The sequence below is a fragment of the Triturus cristatus genome, chromosome 12, assembly GCF_964204655.1.
Source record: "Triturus cristatus chromosome 12, aTriCri1.1, whole genome shotgun sequence".
Lineage (NCBI taxonomy): Eukaryota > Metazoa > Chordata > Amphibia > Caudata > Salamandridae > Triturus > Triturus cristatus.
In genome coordinates, this window is record NC_140595.1 from 611,117,934 (window position 1) to 611,134,220 (window position 16,287).

The window sequence follows — 16,287 nt, forward strand, 5'->3', positions numbered from 1 at the left end:
TACCAAGGTACTTTAACCTTAAAAAGTAATGTTCCAAGCTGTCAATCCAGCCTTCGACAGATTTCAATTTCAGACCACCACCAGGCCTGCTTGTGGCACTTGGGGCCCAAACATGACTTCAAGTTGTAGCCTCATGCACTCCAAGGCAATAAAGAAGAGGGAGGTGAAACTGTTCATGCAAGCATGCGACGAGCACTGGGCTTGGCATTGTTTGAGATCCAGATGAAGAACTAGTTTGTGTCGTCTCCCTCCTCAAAGTCACTGGTTCCACCTGGTGGGCTTTTTGGTGCCATGGAAATGACAAGGGCTTTGACTTTGACACTGCTTGCCAGTTCTTCCAGGCACCAGCCAACCCCAGACAAGCTTTTTGGAGGAATGCCTATACCCAGAGCTCAAGCTGCACCAGCGCACATACCCCAGCATGTGGTGCTTTCACTGACTCTGACTACAATTCCAGATTCTATGCATGTGTAATTTCTTCAGGCATGGCAGCTATAGTCCAGCCATTATTTCTTCAGGTACAGCAGCTAGGGTCAAGATGCAATTTTTCTGGCACGGGGGTAAGGTCAAGCTATGATTTCTTCTGAGCACAGTGGCCAGGTGCATGCTGCTTTTCTCCAGTCATAATGACAGTACAATCCACACCGACTCAGAGCCCAGCGTGAATGGGCTTCAGTGACATTCAGGTAATATGGTTATTGGTCCTGCTAGGATCCATGGGTGGGGAGTCAGTTAGCTGCCGACACCTTCGTACACAGATCGTTCTCTGTAGTTCAGTTCTTCTGATATACCCCACCAGTACCAGAGTCACGCTACACCTTGCTACTTCTGTGCAGTCACTCCTCCTGCACTGTGGCAAGGTCTTTCCCGTTCCCTGAAGGCAAGCTGGCTTCCGGCCTCAGGTCAGATAAACAGCTTTCCAACAAGAGGCAGACTCCGGTGATATCTCCTTACTTTTGGAAAACTTTCTGTCAGGCAGATGCCAGCTCTGGTTTCACAGCTGTCCATTTATTACTCTGCGAAGCACTGCCATCCTTGGTCACAGAGTATTTGGAACTGAAACAACAAGTGGGGAAGTGGGTTACAGCCACTTTATACAGTATCAGCAGACAGGAGATAAGTATCCACTGCCTGCACTTGTAGAAGTGGTGTGGGTTGGTTGTACTTTCCAAGCTACTCCCCATACATTGCCTTTGTGTAGGATTGTGCTTCTCACAACACGTTTATCTCCAACCTAGAGCACCCCTAACAGAGGCACAAAAAGAAGTGAGGTGTCTTCTCCTGGTTGTCATTATCAACTGAGATGTGTGGTCATCGAAAGACGAAAGGATGGGCCTCACCTAAAGTGTCCACTTCACTTTGCACAGCAGTCTACAGTCACACCCTTCACCCAATATCATCCACCAAATTGTAATGCTCAGGGACACTCTGGGCACTGGCTCAGCTTTTCATTCAGAAAACGGCCTAATTGATTTCCTATATCAGCCTGACCTACTCTTTCTTCACTTCAGTGTCTAGGTCTGCTCCCACCAGCTTCAGTAATGTCAGCAATACACTTCCACTGTTTTGGACTACGATCTCACCTCCATCTTGAACAAAAGGCCAGGACAGAACATCCAAAATGGATAACACAGGATTCCATTACTCTGGTTCACTCGCATTCTCCTTGCAAGTACCACGCAGACTACACACACAATCCTGCATAACATACACTTGGGCTGTTAGTGCTAAAGGTTCGACGAGCACACAGAAGCGTAACTTTAAATGAGTGGGTCAATAGGCCTCCATTCCATTGACACAGATAAAAATGTCTGACCACAAACAGGGATCCACAAAATATAGTATGCTTCCACCACCTCCTTGTGCTAAACCTATCCCTTGACTGTAGTCTGCTGACGGTCAATGTGGTGCACTTGTTGTGTTCCTCCAGGTCACAGGACAGGTACAGAAACTTACTGATGTCAAGGGACAGGCCTTGGCCTCTGCTCACACACCTAGATTCACATCACACCAGTTCGAAATAAAAAAAAACAGGACACCCGATACCTGCAGTTGGGCACTCAAGGCAGGAGCACACATCTGTGCTCCAGGCATGGGACATTCCTGTCCCGACACCTTGTAATAAAAAAATCTCTATGTAATTTTCACAAAATGCTGACACGCAAGGGTACATTTAATTTTTTATGGCAGACTGTGGGGAGAGCACTTACAGCTGGGCTGCCAAATGGCACCCATTCAACGAGAGGACAGTAAGGTCATGTCTAAATAACGAAGAGTTAGCACTAGGAGTATTCCCTTGCTGCATAATTCTCTATTATTATTTTACCAGACACAAGTAGATAGTGTAATCACTTTAAGGGTTATGATCTCTGCTGGCTTGACTAGAACAGAATGCTAGGCAATCAGAGTGAGACCTGCACAATAGAGGCTCATCTTAGGTACCCTGCTAGACTTGGCTGTCCATCTGCAGTCCTTGCAAGTAGTGGCTCCCAGCAGGTAGTCTGGCCACCATTCTTCTGCTCTGCATGCCCTGCTTTATATTGTACCAGACCAAAGTCAGGATGCCTCATCAAGAATCCCCTTGATATCCAGGTGCCCTCGCATCAACCTTCAGGAACTCTCTGCCATGACACTCTAAAATCTTGGTCTCATCTCCCCCAAGAAAACTGGAAATTATATGTATTTGGCCCAGATGTGACTTAAGTTTAATTTCTGTTGTTAAGTTATACATCCTATCGTGGTTCCTGCATGTGAGTGATGGCTCATGAGAATGATTTTGCATTTATTTTTATCATGATTGGTTTAGATTGTGTATTCAAGTAATCAATAAAGACATAAGCGGGATGGAGGGTTGTTCAAGTGTATGAATATACATTTCAGACCTTTCTATAACTTCATGCACTTAGGTTATAATAGGTGCCTTGGTTTGTGTATCTGTCTCTCGCAGGGATTTCACGAATTCAGCTCCCCAAGTCCAAACTTCGGGTGGCTGATCATATTTTTCAGATCTACTGAGATTCTTGAAAGGGCCGTGATCTTGTTCCCGCAGCCAGTCAGAGCCCTTCAACTGGTTTTCTTGGTGATGGAAGCCAAATGCAGCACCCGATAGATCCTGCTCACTGCATTGGCAAAACTAATAGGTTTGCCTTTAGTGTGCTAACGCTTGCAAACTGCATTGGCGCAATACCTGTGTTTCCATGCATTAACATGCCTCAGCCAAACCTATTAGCTATGCTAGTGATTGTTTTAAGCAGATGAAGTGAGGATGTGTGTGTACAGAACATTCTGGACTAAAGAAAATCAGTTTGCTGCATAGAAAAAAGTTTCTCACTGTTACAATTCATGTACGAGATTTAAAAAAAAAATCTGTGATGATCTTACTTTTTTTTTTTTTTTTTTTTTTGAAAAACCTTTATTGACATTTCAACCAATAACAAGTATGGGCCTACAACCCCCGGGGCCGGCCGCTAAGCAGTCAGAGTAACAGAAATCAAATTTTATCACAGACAGCACCTCGGGGAACAGAATCTCCATGCTAGTATACTCTTGGCCACTGAAAAGCCCAAGTAGGAGACCAGGATACAAAAGGTTTTCATTTTATAATAAGGGAGGATGGAAGGATCAGGTGCCAAACAGTTTCCCAGCAGCGAAAAATGGCAGGCGGAATAATAAACGTCAACAATAAACAGCAATCTATCTAATCAATGGCGCTGAAACAGGAAGTTCAGGATGTGGAGGAATATCACGGCCATTTGCGCCTGCAGTCCCCTGCCCTAAAACCCAGAAAACACCACGGAAATTGTGGCACACATGAAAAAGCAGTGATTAACAACGAAGGAGTTCTACCATGCTGATCCCAGAAAAGAAGACAAAGAAGAATAAGAAAAGAAAAAGGAGGCCATGGAAAAAAAGGGTTAAAGACTAAAGAATCCCCTCCCCCAACCCCCCACCCTGCACCTCTGCAGATGAGTACGGCCCCCCCCCCCAGCAGTGTGCCTGTCGCCCCGGAACCAGACCCGAAATATAGAAGAAGCAGAGAAATAGGAGTAAGAAAAGAAACCCCACCAGGCGGGGGGGGTAGAGAGAGTATTAATAAACTGGAGGAGGGCCTTCGAAACATGCCCCCGGCTTCTCCCTCCCGCACAATATGTCTTCCCCCCAAAGCAAACAATAAACAACACAAAATCGACCATGTCAAAGAAAAATGGGGAACATTATGCACCTATTACACTAACAGTTATGCCGTGAGAGCACGCAACCCCTGAGCCCGCACGCCTATTAGATGACCACCTCTGAAGGATCAACCTTATCCTTGGCCACTCTTTGCGAATCTACCCAGGCATACCCCTCGACCCAGTGCCATGTCCAATGTTACAAGGAAGAGGAGCGTCCAAAAAAGACCAGGAAGCGACACACACAGGTAGGGTGGAAGTCTCTGAATACCAACACAGTCAGCATTATGGAGGGTCGTCTTTCCCAGTGCTGCCCCAGGATCTGCACTGCACACAAGGTCCAGGAAGGCGGAATCAGCCAGAGCAGGCGATCGTTGCTTGAATATTGCCTGGGTCGCCGGAGGCCGCGCACGGGACAAGGCCACCACCCCCCACTCAGGTCCAAGACCTCCGGAACAGACCAGACCCACAGCCAGCCGATCACACGTTAGTATACAGTCCGGAGTTTCCAGCTGTTCACTATTCACAGGGGCGACCACGACACTGTCCTCCTGTGTGCAGTGTAGGAAGTCCCTGTGCACCTGGGGACAGGCAGGCCGCAACTGTTCCGACGCTGATGCCACACCATCAAGCTTACTCCCCAATACCCAGGCGCCGTGAACCAAGGTGGAATGCAGGGCACCGAGAGCTTCAAGAAGGTCACCGTACCCCAGCTACGCTCCTCATAGTCGCACACTCCCAATCTTGCTGCGACCCAGTGTACAGGATGGTAGACTTCGTCCTATCAAGATGGCCGCCGGGTAGGTCCAACCCAGATTGGGACCGGGACTCAGGGACAAGCGCCTCAAGGTCCATGTCACTGGAAACAGGGTTCCGGGGGCAGGCAAAAAAATATATCCGGTGTGTGGTCACGGGCAACAGTCATCCCCACCACGGACCAGCACCCGCGAAAATCCGGGAGCAGCCCGCAAGAATCAGGGCGAGTTACGGGCGGCGTCCGGGCAGCTCACCGGCGAAGGCTGAGGCAATCACCGGAGAATCTTGGAATTGCCACCTCGGGCATGCACTCGTTCCGCTACGCTTAGTGGTAGGAACGACCACGGCGAAATGTAGGCCGATATTCGCACCGCTCCGGTAGTCCGACTCCACCCAGTCACCAAAGGCCGCTGTTGTTGAACTGCCGCCCGGCCATGTTGTCCACTCGAGGTCCCGGTTCCAGGGTTGCACAGGCCGCAAACTTCAAATGGACATTTCTTCGGCGGTACCGCCGCCAGAAACTTCGGAATCACACGATCGGTTGCCGCTCTCATTCACCAACACGGGCATATAGCGCAGGCTAAGGATCTCATGCAGGATATATGTGCGGGATGCGGAGGTTCACGGAGCCGGGAGCCTACGCTGCCGTCCCGGTCGCCATCTTGGCTCCTCCCCCGATGATCTTACTTTTGAGCTGTAAATTAACCTGTCATGCATTGTAATGCAATGCTCCCATAAGAGCTGGAGATATACACCAAACAGGCAATAGAATTAGTTGAGAGAGAAACATTTCTCTCTGTGGAGGCAAAGCTCTTTCCATGTATATTTAAAGAACTTGTAACAGCAGGTTTTGCACACAGCTGTGCTGTCAACTTAACAAACATTGGCAAATACAGTAGGTCTCACCTACGCGTGGTATTGGCTTTGTCAGTGTTTTTTTTTTGTTTAATATCTGTTTATTGAATTCAAACGAATAGAAAATTACACATGTCGCAGAAAATAAAAGGCAGGGGTGGGGGGCAACAAAAGCTGGGCTACAGAATTAAGCAATCAGCCCTGGGCCCCTTCAACGGGGCAACCCCAGCTCCATAGACTTTGAAACACAAATGTAATGAAGCCACAATGACTTCCCAAAACACAAGTAACAACATCAAAAAGAAAGCCCTTGCCACGCCCAAGGGAGGAGCTATGGAAGGGACCAAAAGGCAGAAGCCAAGCTAGAGTTCCATTGTCCAATAGAGGGATAACACAACAGCACAGCCAACAAGTCAAACAGGTGATCAAGGCAAGCAAGGTCCAAATCAAGGTGAGGCCCCCGCCCGCATGAAAGGTACAGTCCGTACTGTGACAATATCTTGTCAGTGTTTTTAACCATGTCATACAGCAGCGCATCTGCTGTGGAGCACAGCTGAAAGTTAAAAACAAACAGAAAAAGCCCTATGATGTAGACTTGTCATAGCACTGTTTTTTGCTATAGCGGGTGCGAGGGGGCAAGCAACGGAGGTGGTGTGTGGGGAAACTAACAACAACGAGAAGGAGGGAGGGATTTGTGGATGGCTGAATTTTTTTTCTTTTTCATGTTCTATGATGCAGCCACCTCTGGCTGCATCATAGGCTTTTTTTTGTTATGGCAGGTGGGTATGCGGTCAACACAGACAATAGCAGGAGGACGGTGAGTGGGCCTGCAACAACAATGAAGAGGCAAGCCACAACGGAGAGGGCAGAAGGGGCAAGCAACAACACAAACAGCGGGTGGGGGCTAACAATATGGACAGAGGGTGGAGGCAAGGAACACCAGACAGCAAGAGAAAGCAAGCAAAACATTGATAGTTGAGGGCAGGAGAACGCAATCAACTATCCGGACAGCCGAAGATGGCAAGCAACAACACAGACAGCAGAAGGAAGCAAGTAACAGGGACAGGTGGAGGGGGACAAAGATCTATAGAGGTGGAAGATGGGGCAACATAAGCGCTTGAGGGGACAGAACAATACAGGTAAGAAAGGGTGACAGAGCGTGGGGGGGTTTAGGAAGGAAATAGCTCACAAACAAATGCACTTTCACAGAGTGCTTCAACAAAAACAAAAAGTAGCTCCCAAAACACTTGTAGTGGAAGGACACAAGTACTTAGTCCATGCTCTCAGGGAGGATCAAACAAGGATGAGGACATGAAGGCTGCCTACATTAGCAAATCAGAAGTAAGCAAATAAAGAACAATGATAAAGTCACCAATTGTAAGCAAAGGGCGGGCTTTGGGCCCACTGCAAGATAGCAAAATGTTTTGCAAGCTACCACACATGTTCTGGACGTATCGTTAGAAGTGAGAAGGGTTGCACATCATAGTATTTACGGATCCAGTTCTAAGTGAAATGTGTAGGCCAGTGCGGGGCAGTTTGATATGTGCCCTCTGCCCACCGTGTTGCATAAGTTACATAATACGTTTTACTTACCAAGATCAATTAATGCTAGTTAGAGTAACTATCCTCATAGTGATTGAACCAGTCACTAGAATTCGCTTTCATACAGCTTCTTCTATGTTGTCAGGACCATGCAGCCGTTTCCAAACGGTCCAAACTTTTGCTTATTTCTGTACTTGGACGGGCATTTGTACGGTAGTTATTAAACCATGGACATTATTATGTGTCCCACCCTCATATGATACCAGGCGGGTGTTGTACCATCATCACTTCTCTGGCGGCATTCATATTCTACATGGTCCCTGGATACGTGAAATCTTGGACGTCTCAGATATACCGAATTATGGAAGTTTTTGAACATTAGCCCTGAAGAAGTTCAATCAACTGATGAACGAAATGCGTTGGCTGGATGATGCTCTGTTTACATTATCTAAATAAAGCTTGATGAATCCAATGGAGCTTTGACTGGACTTGTTATCAGGACAATAGCGAATTTGTGTATTGACTGTAGTGCACCACTTCATTAATTCTACTCTAGCCGTTTCCAATGAAGGCATGCCCAGGTGGTGCAGTATAAATTGCTTTTGTGCAAATGTATGCAAACAGAGCATAATGCACAAATGCCTCAGACACAAAGGAGCTTTTTGTATTGTGGGCTGACAAAAGCCGGTTTATAAATAATCATAAAGGAGCCAGACGCCCTGACATTACTTACATATTCGTTAGTCCACCAGCCATGTATACTGGCCTGCTGGTGATAAAATACCTCTGTCCAAGGATTTCCTAATAATGGCATTGATTCTGATATTATTTCTCAATTATCTTAGCTGCACACCTCAATATATGTTGGGCAGGCAACAACCTAGCCATTCATTTAATGATTAAGTACATTAAGTCACATGAAATACATACCCTTGCTTTTCAGACTGTAGATTGGCGTGGCTATCATGCTTCCTGAACGAGGTCTGGTATCGGTCCTCACTGGTCTTAAGTGTCCTTGACTTGGCTGGCTGTCAGCCATCTCACTCTGAAGCTGTGCCAAATCGTGTTCAGAGAAGGAGCGGTCCCTCTTGAGAGGCAATGGGGAACTGGTCACCCTCCGCATCTCTACACTGGGGGACTCCTCCTCCTGCAAAAATATAGGGATATTTAATATTTTAGAGCCATATGTCTGGGCTGCACTCTAACAAGCGTTTTAGAAAAACCAATTCCTAACAGATTTTACTTGATGTGGGAGTACTATGTCCATTGCTCCAATACACAAGAATTGTTAAGTCAATGAGAAAAACATCACGATTTTCAACATGTGCATCTTAGGAATCATGGCAGTCACGTGACGTGATTGTTAAGCATGGTGAGATTCACACTTTAATAGCATCAGAGGAGCTCCCATTATATAAACTCCACGCATTATAGCGATCATAGCATTATGATCTTAGGAATCATTGTAATCACATTTATTAATGTATTCTTGCCGACTGATAGCTCCACTCCCCCACCTTCCCCTCAGCCAACCCCATCTTCAAAACTAACCGCATTATCTACAAAGCCATCACGACAACACTCCCGCCTATTTGGCTGAGTAACTCACGACCTCAAGTGGCTATTGACAAGGAGAAGTGTAAACAATATTAAACAGCCTTCTCTACTTATGCACTCAGGATTTGGAACAACATACCTCTATCCATTGCTCTAAGTTGGGAAGCATCTTGGGGCACTAGAGAGCTTGGCTCCAGGATGGCAGCACTCTATTGAGGCTCCTTGTGCCTGCACAATTATCCGTACTAATCCTGGCACCATCCATAGTCTAGTATGCTGTCAAAGATTTATAGGGCTACTGCATGACCCATGGACTGTGCCTGCAGGGTTTATCCAGTTTAAGATGCCCCAGAGGACCTGGTGAGAAACAAGCAGGCCAACCTGGTCGAAAATGGTGGTTGCGTGGCTCACACCATACAGCTGCTGCAGGCAGCGGAAATGGAATAAGTGAACTGGAGAGAAGCAGAGGAGCCGGTCTAACGGGGAGGAATGGACGGCCTTATTGGCGAGACCCTGACAACTGGTGGATGCCCGGCAGTGGTGCAGGGAACCTCTTCGTACCTACTGTGAGCTGCTGTGAGCTTGAGGGAGGGGGGGCAGGGTTCGGCCACCTGCCGTGGGCTTACATACATGGATGAACCTCAAGGCACGGTGTGGTAGTGAGGGACATGGACACAGCCATGGGGCACGGAGACCGCCTGGTGGAGTTTTGGCCCGGCGGGGTCTGCTGAGACCGAGAACAGACTTACGTTGTATATGGCAGGGAGCCGTGCCGATGGCATGAGGCCTTAGGACAGACTGGGGAAGGTTGTCTGACATCAGATCTCTAAACCCTGTATGTGTGACGTGAGCGGGGGCCCCTTTGGACAGGAGCGAGAAGAGTGCACAGCCCCTGGCTACAGTGATCAAAAGCCTGGTGGCAGAGTGGTGAGTCTGCTCGTGCCCCTGAGAGTAACCCGGTACCAGGGGTGGGACTCGGCAACCCACTGTGGGCCCCATGAGGAAACACCCCAGGGAATTGATGACATGGCAGAGAACGTAGAACTGCCCTCGCTGGTAACTGGGGCCACTTGGGAGAGCTACGACCTGGCCAGACATCCCTAAGCATTAAGCATGTGGGCCGGCAGATAGTGGTCTTCTGACCCAACCAACTTTGACCCCAGCTGACCATGCCTGGCCTGAATACTGGTGGCTGGGGATGCCCGCCCCTGGCTTCTGAGTAACTAACACAGGGGACGACCCATACCGGGAAGTAACCCCCGAGTAGAGGGCATCACCCTCTCAACAAAAACTTGCTGACCGCCTCTCCACTGACCAGCATCCAAACAGCTCAAGGGGGTGCACCCTACATACAGTTTAGGACCTGCAAAGATGGGAAAGTCCAATGCTAATCAAGCTAAACCACATTTTGAAACTAAGAAAGGCAGAGCACATTTAAGCGACAGGGGGGCTATGATGCAGGAACCCCCTATTGAAGCAACAGAAACCGATGTGAAGACACTGCTTGCTCACATTCAAAAGAGTCTAACATCTACAGACAACAAAATAGACACCCTGACAGATAAGGTAGGTACACCAACGTCCTTAGTAGACAAGTACAGCACATGCATACCTACTGCAGAAAACCAAATCTCCAGCTTGCAGGACGACACAACTGGACATATTGAAAACATCATCAGAGCATAGAATGAGGACTTGGAGGCCAGGTTGAGGCATAATAATATCTGCATAGTAGTATTGCTGGAATCAATGAACACTGGCAACTTGGTAGACTACAGCAAGCCCACCTAAAAAAACTGCTGCGCCAGGGGGCGGACAGTTTTTCACCATTGTTCACAGTGGAAAGAGCTCACCAGTCACTTGGTTCCAGGCCCCTGCCAGATTGTTCAGCTACCATGATCGGGATATGGTCCTTCGCCTATCTTGGGAGAAGCAGACGCTTCGGCATGAGGGCTCCACCCTCTCAAATGTTTCCGGACTTCACCCTGGCAGTGGAGGAATTATCAAACGCAAGTTGCGCCAGACCAGCATATAGTATGCAATGCTATACTCTACATGCCTCAAAGTAGTCCACAATGTCGAGAAACTCCTCGAGGATACGCGGACAGCGAGGCCCCATGGGCTGCGGATACCAGAGGAAGACATGAGCCACATAGAATGACAGCCAGGTTTTTCCCTTGGATCCAAGTAGGACACTAAACAGACACACACTGAGTAGACTCTGCAGAAGACTGGAGGGCAGGCCCCCCTAGCTACTTTAAAACAGCCATGAGACCACTTGATTCATCAGTATGAGGGAGCTTTAATAGATAAGCAGAGCGACCGAGCAGAACACTCGCTATGTTGGCACGGTCGGACAGGTACATGCTAGCCATAACTCATCTGCAAATAGAGAATGACACACTGGTCTATGAGGCAGATGGTATACTGTTGGAACTGGTGGACTACAAGGCCCACCTGTATACTTCTTGTGTAAACTGAACACCAGGTGAAATAGGACAGTACTTTGATCGTATAATATTGGCATGAATAGAGGGGCTTCTCAGATTGGGACGCCATCATGGGACTCCCCACGGATAAGGCACCGGGAGGAAATTGGGTCCCTTCCAAATTATATAGCAATACATAACATTGCTTAAGACGAGGTTGTTTCAGGTGGAAACAAGGCTTTGCAATTGGGTGCTTTGTCACAAACGCTGAGCGAATCGATTCTTATAAAACTCCTTAAACCAAGTAAACTGTCTGATCATCCAGACCCATACTATCCACTGTCATTAATAAATATAGATTAAAAAATCCTGGCCAAAATGCTTGCAAACCGGCTGCTCCTGTCGCTGCCCGGGCTGGTTCTCCTGGATAAAGCAGATTTAATGCCCAAGAGATCCACAACACCTAATTTGAGAACTCTTTTTGCACTTATACACTAGCTGAACCCTAGACAGGAAGCAGTGTCTGTTACCTTAGATGCAGCTAAAGCCTTTGACTTGATCAAACAGCATTACATGTTTGCAGTTCTGTCTTGAATGGGCATACCACAGTACATTATTTGGTCGGGTACAGCTACTGTACACTGCTCCCACCACCCAGATTAGAAAGGGCAGTCTGCTCTCGGACCCTTCGACATCGGTCAGATTACTCATCAGGGGTGCCCCTTCTCTCCCATACTTTATGCACTTGCCACAGAGCACTTGGCTTGTGCGAATCACCAGCTGAACAGGAGACTTAGGCTGCCATTCTCAAAGCGTAATTTGTGTCATTATACACAAACGATATTACAGTCTATCTGGCTGACCAAGGGCGAAATCTCAGCCGTGTTATACTAGAGTTTACTCTGTTCCGGTCTGTCACAGGAGTCACGATCAACTGGAATACTTCCACGATATTCCCACTGATAACAAATACTCAACCCCACGAGCTGGACTTCCCATTAATCTGGACCACCACCTCTAACAAATATTTGGGGATTTGGATCAAATGCGATAGGTCCACAGTGATTACAGAAGATTATGGGGCTACCATAAATTGCATAGATTAACAGACCCGGAACTGGGCATCACTCCCATTGTCACTGATGGACAGAATTCCATTGATGAAAATGGCCATATTGCCAAGCTTCTATACTTATTTTATACTATCCCAATACCATTAACTCAGCAATTCTCCTAAACTATAAACTCGCATTTGATATCACAAGCCTGGGCAGGCAAACAACCACAGGTCCGATGGGAATGCTGAGCTACCACATTAACAGGGTGGCTTAGCAGCCCCAGATGTCGAACGCACTTCACACACTTTTGGCATTTCCCTCCCTCATATATGGCACTCCTGGCAATCGAACATGATAGCACACACCCCATCTCAAAGGCGGCCCTGCGGGGACAGATCCCATGCTACAATCGAACGGAGAGTAACACATTAAGCAGTCAGCGTGGTAAAATATTTGCAAGAAACGTACCTCCCCAATACTTTATTCACCTGAACAGGCCCTGAGCCATCACCCATTATATTCGCTCACGGGCAGTGCAAGCACAGTCCGACAATTTCATAACTGGGGGTTGTATACAGTGGGCGACATGGTCCTGTCGAGTTGGTTTATGGAGCACACAGTGGGGGCGGAAGGGGTGGAGCCTTCTCCACTGGATACTTTCGCTTAATACCGACTATGGGCGCTATATAGAGAAATCTCCCCAACTTTCCCACAAGAACCATCAGAGTCAAAAACATTAACATTATTTCTACTCGAAACTCTTGGTAACAAATCGATACTCCTCCATTCAAGCTGAAATCCCCAGGCCGAATCCTAGAGCACATTTACAGTGGGAGGAGGACCTAGGATGGGAACTCTCAGATACTGAGTAGGCCTACTGCTGTGGCCAAACTGGGGAGCTATCGCCTACTGGCAGACTGCAAATCATTCACTTTAAGTACTTCCAGCAAGTCTATCGCACTCCTCAAACACACTAGATCTAAAAAGACTCAGAGATCTTTCCTGCTGCACCTGATGCAGTATCCCAGGCGTGGACTTCCTCCAATTTGTGTGGAGATGCAGGACTGTAGCAGATTACCAGTGTGAAGTGGATGCCGCACTGTCGACCATAACAAACAAAGTGATCAACTTAACCCCCAAAAAGGCATTTCTGGGCTATACCAAAATTGTATCAAGGGGCGTGGCCAACTAACATGGCCGACCGGACGTGATTCCGATCGGCTCCTTCCCAGGCCCTGCTGACTGTGAGGCAACGATTCAGCTTACCGGCTTGGCGGGCTCGGCTCCGGGATGCGGCAGTAGCGCTGACCAAAGGGGACTGTCCTGCCACGATCTGGGTCCCGGTGCGCATTCAGAGGAGTTCCGGGGAGGAGAAGGCGGAGCGGTGGTGCCGGAGAGAAGATGGCGGCTCCCAGGGCCCTGAAATCGACAGAGCGAGGGTGACGAGCCCCCGCAGCTACCAGAGGCGGCTGTGTCCTGGTAGGCCTTGCCGCCGGCGCTTGTAGGGGGTCACGCCTGCCAGCCTTGGTTTCCCCGGCATCTCCGTTGACACGCTGCGGAGGTATGCGGGACTGCCCTGCGCTGGCCGCGGCATTTCACAAAATGGCGGGCGGCGGCCGCGAGGAAACCACGTCTGGCTGGCTCTGGAGGCTCTGCGAGTGATGGCCGCTTCGCATGAAGAGGCAGTGCCCCTCAACCCCTGAATTCATCTGGCTGCCAATCGGAGCTGAGTCTGGAGAGAGTTAGTAACCCCCTTCAGTCTTCGGTGGTGCCCTGGGGGTATTTGTCGTGAAATTACGTGCCTCTTTCCCTACGAGGCTGAACTTAAGTTAGACCATCATTGGGGCAGGAAAGCTATCGGCGGAGGACAAGAGACCCGCACTGAAGTGGTACTGAGGAGGGGTACCTGACCCCAACATGGCTGCCAGGGGGTCTTCCCTTGCCGGTTTGCGGCCCCTGCGATGCATCTGGCAGTAAACTTACCTCGTTGGAAGAATCAGCAGACTACGACGAGGCGGAGCTGGGTGGCATCATTTTTGAGCCTGCTGTCTCTCGAGGGCTGCCGGGTGGGACGCAGCAGGTGGTCCTGGCTTGGCGACTGGTGGAGAGGTGTAGCGCGGTCCCAGGAGTGGAGGAGCGAGCGAAGGGGTCCCTGCTGGCGCATACCTGAGAGGAGCAGATTCCACTCATCTGAGGGGCGGCCGTGCACTGACCGCGAGGAGGGCCCCCTATGCCACCCAAGAAGAACCCCAATAACAGGGTTTCCAACGACTTCATGTCGGCTAGTAGGTGGGGGAAGAAGGAGGAGTCGACCGTGGCGCTGACCCGAGAGGATCTCTTGTCTTCCCTGCGCGAGTTTAAACAGGAGCTGCGCTCTGAGCTGCAGGCGGACATCAAGGCAGACATGGAAGCCTCCTTCGAAACCTTCCGAGTGGAGGTGCGTGAGAAACTAGTGACTAGGGACTGTCAACGCAAATGTGGATTCAGTGGGTACACGTACACTTGATCTTGAAGCCCAACAACAGGAGGTGTCGGGTCAGATTAAATCCCTGGAAGAAAGCACAGCGGACTTGCACAGACAATTGCGGGACTCACTACTTAAGTGCGAAGATTTGGAAAACCGCTCTTCCCGCGATAATATAAGAGTCCGTGGCCTGGCGGAGGATTGCAAGGGACCGGACCTGGAGGCATTCATGGTGGGCCTCTTCTCTTCAGCCCTCAGAGAGGAGGGTCCGGAGGTCCGGCTGGAGAGAGTACATAGAGTTGGCCCGCGCCTGCCAGGGGAGAATCGTCACCTACGGGATGTCCTGGCTAAGTTCAGCTCGTTCAAGATAAAAGAATTGGTCCTGCAAAAGGCTAGGGTCTCTGACACACTCATCTTCCAAAACAACACATGCACGCTCTACCAGGATGTGGCTCAGGCCCCTCTTCTGCGTCGCCAACAGTTCCGTCCTGTAACTGAACATCTCAGAGAGAAGAATATCAGGTACCGATGGACATACCACTTTGGGATTGCCTTCCAATGGCAAAACAAGCAGCATCATTGTGTGGAACTTTCGGAGGCGGCGGAAGTGCTGGGCCTGGAACTCTCCGCTGAAGAAGTGCAAAAGGCAATTGACTCCCTTAAACTCCAGAAAGCTCCTGGGCCGGATGGCTTTTCAGCCCACTTCTATCGTACTTTCGCACTGGAGCTCGTCCCCTTCTTGACTATACTATTTAATTTAATCGCTTCCTCGGACACAGTCACGCCTTCCATGGGAGAAGCAATAGTGACAGTACTTCCTAAGCCTGGCAAGAACCCAGCCCTTTGCTCTTCTTACCGCCCGATTGCCCTTTGAACCTTCATGCCAAAATCTATTCCAAAATCCTGGCTACTCGTCTCGAAAATATTCTCCCTGCTCTCATAGATCCAGACCAATCTGGTTTTATTAAGGGGCGGCAAACCCAGGATAACTTGTGGCGCATCATCCATATCATTGAAAAGGCCCGCAAGAAGAATATCCCTACAGCGCTTCTCTCGCTAGACGCGGAGAAAGCTTTTGATTGTGTGGAATGGTCCTTCTTATTTAAAGTGCTTCAGCGCTTTGGCTTCAGCGATGGCTTTATTGGGATGATTCGCGCTAACTATCACTCTCCTAAATCGCGGGTCCTTGTCAACGGAGTAGCGTTGTCCCCTTTTACCCTGACTCGCGGGACGAGACAGGGTTGTCCCTTATCTCTCCTTCTTTTTGCTTTGAGTATCGAACCCCTGGCACACAGGATCAGACGCAATAAGGAGATCCGGGGGATGCGGTTTGGCACAGATGATCACAAGATCTCGTTGTTCGCTGATGACGTGCTTCTCCTGGGGTCAGATCCTCTGGTCTCTCACCCAGACATCCAGTCTGAGTTGCACACGTTCGAAGGGGTGGCAGGTTT

At 49.0% G+C, this 16,287-nt stretch overlaps 1 protein-coding gene across 2 annotated transcripts in view; it reads right to left on the reverse strand.

Moving 5' to 3' along the window:
* Positions 1-16,287, reverse strand: part of SPIRE2 (spire type actin nucleation factor 2) — a 256,806-nt gene that overhangs the window by 58,009 nt on the left and 182,510 nt on the right. For both annotated transcript variants that reach the window (XM_085638754.1, XM_085638755.1), the window contains exon 9: positions 8,256-8,472. In XM_085638754.1, coding sequence (XP_085494880.1) covers positions 8,256-8,472 — 217 coding nt within the window. The remainder of the gene's footprint in view (positions 1-8,255; positions 8,473-16,287) is intronic.